We start from the raw sequence: 7,157 nt of genomic DNA, 5'->3' as shown, positions 1-7,157 counted from the left end.
AGAGAGAGAGAGAGAGAGAGAGAGAGAGAGAGAGAAATGTAGGCATGAGAAAGCTATTTTCCAAAAGCAAACAACCAGAAGCGATTTGAACACAAATGCATCGCAAAATGGCATAATCTAATGTGTAAATTGTTGCTCCATCCGCCCTCTTTCTCAGATCCGATGAACGAAAATTATTGGTTTGTTAATCTAATAATGAAATCTCGCTGCGGAAATTAATGCACATTTTAGAAGTTCTCTCCTGAGCGTTAAAAATGTTAGAGTAGTCTGACTGAACTGATTCCAGCATCTTTCAAGCAGACTGTGTTTATGAATAAGGACTAAATAAAAAAAAATGTGTTTTTGGTCCCAACCTATGTATACCACATCTACATACATTACACGATCATTCTGAATAGCAAAATTTTGTAAATCGAACCTCGTTGATCAAATCTTTCTCTTTTTACATTCCTGCAATAAAGATGTTGGAAACTGTTTTTCTCATTATAAACGATAACATTATTTCACTAATGAATAATAAAATTAATTATAATTGCAAGTCAACATACTATATATTCATTCACAAGATTTTATTCGATAATGTTAACAATATAGTAAATTATTTTTTATGATCGCGATAGGGTGAGATAATTGTGATTTATTTATTGTGAGGATCCTACCTTTCAATGCCTAGCAAAATATGCGATTGTGGGAAATTGCTAGTCAGTCCTTCAGTCTTCGTAATGCTTTGAGAAACGGTATTTGAAATGAAAGTCAAAGGCTTATGCAATTCGATTTAAATTTGATTGTAGCTTTGTTGATGAAAAAAATTGTTTTTCTCATCGCATTTTATTGAATGGAGGTGTGAGTATTTTATCTCAACCTTCTTTCAAACTTAGATATGTTAAATTTATCATTTCGTTTGTAGTATGCAAAAGTATCTGTGTGATGTATGTGTATATGTATATATTAGATTTAGCAGATGATTCCTAGTTTCCGAATGTGGTCTGAAACGGTTTGTTGAATTGAATCAAGCCTCTTCGCAACTCGTGAAACTCGGGCAAGAAGGAATTTGCTCTAATATGATCCTGGTAGAATATTGTTGTTGATTGTGGCTTAATCAAAAAGGCCGAAATCATCGGTTCCACATTTTTCGAACCATCTTCTGCAGTTTCCATCAGAAATTGGAGCTTCACGAAATATTTTCAATAAATTTCTAGACGATTCTCTAGCATTTCTCCCAACAAAATACAGTGACCTAAATGTATTTTATCAGTAGCCATCGATAGACGACCGCACCTCACTTAATACTAATATGAATCATTTTCGTTTTGGTGCATCGTATGTTAGGTCAGTACGCATACATTCAGTGATATAAAGCGAGATCGAAATATGCGTGAAATTAATATGTGCATACTTGTTGGAACTTGTTGTAACCGGAACAAATAGAATTTTTCGGTACACCTATTACATATATAAATGTCTACTTTTGAAGATAAAAAAAAACATGTACGTATGAAGTATATATGAGTCGGATACATTATTACAAATAGCCTAAGCTAGTTTATTTGAATATCGATTTAAGGATTTTTTTTCAACCACAAACCTACATGTAAATATGTACATTTTATGCGCATGAGTAGCCGAATAGGCAGACGATCGCGACTAATAGCTAAAAGGTCGCGGGTTCAAATCTCAACTGCGGCAGAGTTTACAATACAGGCGATGAGCGATGATAATCTAAGTTATCCGGCAACCTTTTTCAATCAATAATTTGTAAAATTATTTACAAAATGTATGTATATACATATATCAAACAATAATTCAAACAATTTTAAACTGCTTATGAATATGGATATTATAGCAGAATAGAAAAAAGTTCCTCATATATTATATCATATGCTTGGATTATGAAAGAATGTCTGTCTGTAATAGAGATGAATTATCTATTTAGCTATTATCTCCTTGCCATCAGTCGATTGCTCGCATTTTCAAAGTTGACGAACTAATCGCAACTAATAGGTTTCATGTAAATATTCGTACAAATCATATTTCATCTAAAAATGCTTTCAATCACTTCGAAAGTACACATCGCACAAACAACGCACAAATAATAAAAATTTTTTTGGAAAAAAGGAAAAGATGGATGGGTGTCTGAGATTCGTTCAAAGGTGACTGACTATACAACTTCACTTTTTTTTTTTTTTAATTTCCTTTCGTTGTTTGCCTTTTGACTTTGGAGAAAAAAGTTTCCTTTATGGGAAAATCGCGAGATTATCTCGTATGAATGTGGGAATTTTAGTTGTTTTTTTTTGCTTTTTCGTGTTACAACAGAATGTAGTGGGGAGTGACTATTATAGCGTTAGCTGCACATTTACATCAAAATTTTGAGAAATATTATATACTTAAGAGTTTCATTTGTTTTGGGAGGTTGTGTACGGTCGTATTTAATTGGGTATCGATCGATGCTTTTACGATGATCGGACTGTAACTGAAAAAAAAAAAAAAGAAATGACAAAAAAAATTATGTCATTACACTTTTTTAAATTTCAGTAGGAGAAAGTTATTATGGTTAAGATTTATTGCGACGTTGATCCAATAATGCAAGCGCGATAACGCGATTTTTCTTTTCAGACTAAAGAAAAAGCTCAACATAACTAAGCAATTTGTATACAGACAGCGTATTATTGTAAATGTTACGAATTATAAATGATTTCTTCGTTGTCGTTCTTTTGTTTTGCAGATCGCTATTAAAGATGAGGTTTCAGAAAATTTGCTTATTGGCAGCGACACTATTGCTGATAAAGGTAAGTTTTTAAATAGAATATAACAGAAATAATAATATGCGAAACAATATAAAAAAAGCGTAGTGTAATCACGACTTCAAGCTTACGAAATGAAAGTTATATGTATTTGCGGTATGTGGGCGTGGCAGTTAATCGATATCATTTATAGAAATTTTAAAAACCTTTCCGAAATAATTGTATCACGCACGCACACACACACGCATACACACATGCCCCTACACACGCACACACACATGCCCCCACACACACAAATAAAAGTGTTTAATCAAGTCAGTTTGAGTATAAATTGCTTATGATAAGCGCGTAGTGTATAGTTTCGGACAGATCACGAGCATTTTCAATTTTGATTCGTAACAGGTTCCAGTTCTTTATACAATTTTGTGGCCGTGAGCATCTTATAGTTTCACAGCTATTTGTCGGCAAGATTAGCCGAGTAGGTAAGAATCGCGACTAACAAGTCAGTATTCGCGCGTTCAAATCTCGGTGCGTTAGGATCTGCTTTGCCCGATATAACACTTACCAAATGGGCTCACTAGCCTGCGGCCATCCCCCTATATTTTTCCCTTTCTTCACTTTTTCTTCTTTCTCGCCTTCACCATATAGCACATACCCTAAATGATTCGAGCATTTGAAAGAGAAAAATAAACAGTTCTACAGTTCCTTAGTGAGGCGCATTCAGTGATTAAATCGGCTTGGTAGTGATAATTTTTTATGCGTACTCATATTTGCTGCACAAAGAGAATCGCGACTGCTAGATTAGTGTTCGTAGACTCAGATCTTACTGCAGTCGAGTATAGTTGGTCGTAGCTATAGTGATCGCTCTGAAACGGCAAAGGCATAACGCTTATTGACGCAGGCACACGCTCTCTACACTGCACCTACATTCTATCAGTCTTTGTTTCTCGTCGTCAGTTCTTTTTAGTCGTCACCATATTGCACTTAAAGAGGATAGAGGCTAAAAAAGAAATAAAAAATCCTGGGCACAAATCTAAAACATACTCAAATAACTACAGTGACTATAAAACCAAATTTTATATCCCCTTTATACCAAGAATCGAATCTTGTCTCTATTCTGTGTTTGTGTCCTCTTATATGTATGAAATAGAAATATTCTGTCGAGGATATCACAAAATGTATAAATGCTTTTTTTTTCTTTTGTTAAGCTAAGACTATAAGTTGATTTGTAACTGTCTGCCTGTCCGTCCGTATTCTTTTGCTTTCCGATCTCTCTAGGGAAAGCTTAAGGTTGCAAAAATTAGGATAGAAAGATGAAAGTGTGCGCACTTATGCTTAGTTCATGAACACAGATTGTGCTTGAAAGTGGGTAATACCCATCTGTAAATATATCTACGATAGAATAAAAACGTATAGTCTACACTTGATAGCAAATGTTCGCCTAAAAGTCATTGTAAGCATTGCGAAAACTATTTAAATAATTCAGCAGAGAAAAGCAAAAACCCATCCAACTTGTAGTTGTAAGCAAGGTTGATCTAAACTTCGATATGTTTTCTGAAGCCAACTAAAATGTCGATCCAATTAGGCACACTCTGGTTGCACAATATATTTTACCATCATATAAGGCATTGTTCGGAGCTGTTCGGATGAATTAAAGGTTTCGTCCTAAAGAGAATGTCACCTTTTTATCGGCTAAGTATGGAGTGGGGTACTGCTATGCACGTATTATCTATATTAACATTATTTTAGAAAGCTTTCTTTCAACTTTTTTTTATTTAATTTTCTTTTCTTTTTGATTTTGCTTGCTATGCAACATGACGAAACTTTTTGGGTAAACGTTTTAAAATGAAACTAACGCTGATTTAAGCTTGACGTGAACGCGTTCATTAAAGTTGAAAAACTGGAGAATTTCGCGCGATAATGAAAAGCCTTACCTATGTTATCTTTACACTTTTAAATTACATATTGCACTTCCCGTGTTGTGCTCAGATTCAAATTCATGTGGGCATTAGCTTTATTCCATACGATGGGCATAATTTAATCGCTTCAAAATGTTGCGCTGACGCAAGCGACTAAACATCTAACTCTGCTTTTATGCGGTTAATATGTTAACAATGAAAATAAAAGAGGACGAGTCAGAATTCTATAACTGCTAGAGCAGAGCTATAAGTTTTGCGTTCAATAATTTCTTTTTTTTTTGTTTTTTTAATACAATTTCGGTATTGGTGTCAGCTAAAAAAAAAAGGTGTTACCATAATACTTCACTCAATAAGTGCATGAGATAACGTATAGATGTTGGATGATAGTACCAAGCTTCAAAGGAAACGTGTCAAAATTATCCGACATTCCGACCATTACTTCCATTTGCCTTAGAGACGCTACACGCGAAATTGAAATTTTCCCTCTGTTTTACGATTTATCATTAGCAACGGCATGCAACGGCATATATCGTCCTACGAACTTATTGGGTGATAAAATTAATTAGTTTGTACAAGTATTGCAATATTGAAAAATAAAACATGTTCGTGCTATAAGAACTTCTCTAAAGTTACGGCTACGCAGACAGACAATTACAAATATCGTTCTTTATGAAAAACAAAAAAAAGTGCTTATAAGTGCCTTAATACCCTAAGGTGAAGCAATCATCGAAAGATGAAAGATGTATTCATTTTGTCGAAACGTTTGCAACGCCCAGAAGCAAGCATCAAAGAACCTAAAAAGTGTGTTTATTCTTGATCAGCATCAAATTCTAAATTGATATAAGCATGTGCATTTGTCCGTCTGTCTATCTGTCTGTCCGTGTTTGTAACGTCTGTTGTAAACATTCTCCTCACCACAAAAATGAAGCTCTCAACTTCAAATTTTGCAGAAACATTGTAAGTTTTTGTACACAGATTGGTATTGAAAACGGGATAAATAGCTCGAAGGACACGCCCATAGCACAACGTAAGCTGAGAGCGTTTCTAATTTTTAAAAGGAATTAAAAATCGGTTTTTTGTTCATTACGCATTAGATGAATGTGCCAAAAATTATGACCCAAGAGAAGGATGAACTTGTTTTTATAGCGCACATAATGTTATTTATGGACTGGAATAGCACAAATTTCGAAGGTAACGGCAAAGCGACTCCTATCAAGAGGACAAGTGAAGAAACAACTTAAACAATTGCGAAGACGAAATACAAAATGAGATTGAAAAGATGATTGCAATGATGCAGTAGATGTCCGAAAAGTTAGCTGACACAACGACTCTTTCAAAGATTCTTTACGCGCGCCATTGAAATTCAAAATAGATTCTGCTTGATTTCCTCCAAAGATAGTCACATCATGCTATTGGAGCATAATAACATAATCAATTGTGAGATAAAAATTCTGCATCATGATGACAATGTGCATACGGCACATACAACATACGTATTTTTATAAGGGAGAAGCTGGAAATGTTGAAACGTTTCTCTTACGCTTGTAAGAGACGAAGAGAATTTTCGCAACAAATGTTTAAAAGCTACAAAATAAACACTTGAAAAGCATGAAAATTAAATTTTGGAATTTTTGTCGCCAAATTGCAAAACTATTATGAAAAATGATTCAAAACAGTGCATGAATGTGTTGAATGAAATAGAGAGTGCGCCGAAAAACGAAAACAAAACAAACAAAAAATGAAAAAAAATTAACCGGTTTTTTAACTGCAGGCGCAAAATTTGCAATGTTGTCTATGTGCAAACTAAAATAGGGAATGATTTTCGTATGCCTTGCATCCAAGAGTATTATATCGATTTTTTCATATTTATATAATTACTACTATGATCAAAAAATCAGATTAATTTGGTTATAAAATAAAAAAAAAAGCCACTTTCCACATTGATTTCGTTGCCTTCAAAATGCTCTCCCCGCCCGATACAATTCCATTCCATAGTCAAAATTTAATACAAATTCTTTGCTCGATAAATTCAGATCAAATGAAAACCGCAGAAACTAACTGTAACTCTAATACTAACTTCCATATAAATGTCAAGAAGGCTACTACTACCAGTGCCAGTCTAAAAAAAAAAAAAAAAAAAAAATTTTACGGTTTCATGATGATATCATAATACTATTAGGAGGATTAAGTAAAAAAAATTCACCTTATTTTTTGATCATAACACTACATAACTCGGATGTTATTTTTAAAGCAGAGACATGTATGCATACGTGTATCCTCGAAATTAAATTCAAACGATATTTTCAAACGCGCTAAAAAGTGCAATAATATCGTGTAAAATGGGGCTGGGCATTTTCTATCTTACACGTTCAGTAGCAGAGAAATACTAAACTTTGCAAACTTTGTTCTGGTTGCCAGCCTTCAAGCGAATCCATATTCCGTTCATTGTCATATATTGCAGCAGTGCTCTGATTCATCAACACATTCTTGATTTTGG

At 34.0% G+C, this 7,157-nt stretch overlaps 1 protein-coding gene across 2 annotated transcripts in view; it reads left to right on the top strand.

Annotated features, from left to right (window-relative positions):
- LOC119637451 overlaps positions 1-7,157 on the top strand; it is an 18,552-nt gene that overhangs the window by 3,813 nt on the left and 7,582 nt on the right. For both annotated transcript variants that reach the window (XM_038033481.1, XM_038033472.1), the window contains exon 2: positions 2,723-2,786. In XM_038033481.1, coding sequence (XP_037889409.1) covers positions 2,736-2,786 — 51 coding nt within the window. In that variant the 5' untranslated portion in view covers positions 2,723-2,735. The remainder of the gene's footprint in view (positions 1-2,722; positions 2,787-7,157) is intronic.

Source organism: Glossina fuscipes, unplaced genomic scaffold, assembly GCF_014805625.2.
Source record: "Glossina fuscipes isolate IAEA_lab_2018 unplaced genomic scaffold, Yale_Gfus_2 0, whole genome shotgun sequence".
NCBI classification, from domain to species: Eukaryota; Metazoa; Arthropoda; class Insecta; order Diptera; family Glossinidae; genus Glossina; species Glossina fuscipes.
Note: the sequence above shows the minus strand (reverse complement) of the source record. Positions and strands in the feature narration are given on the sequence as shown.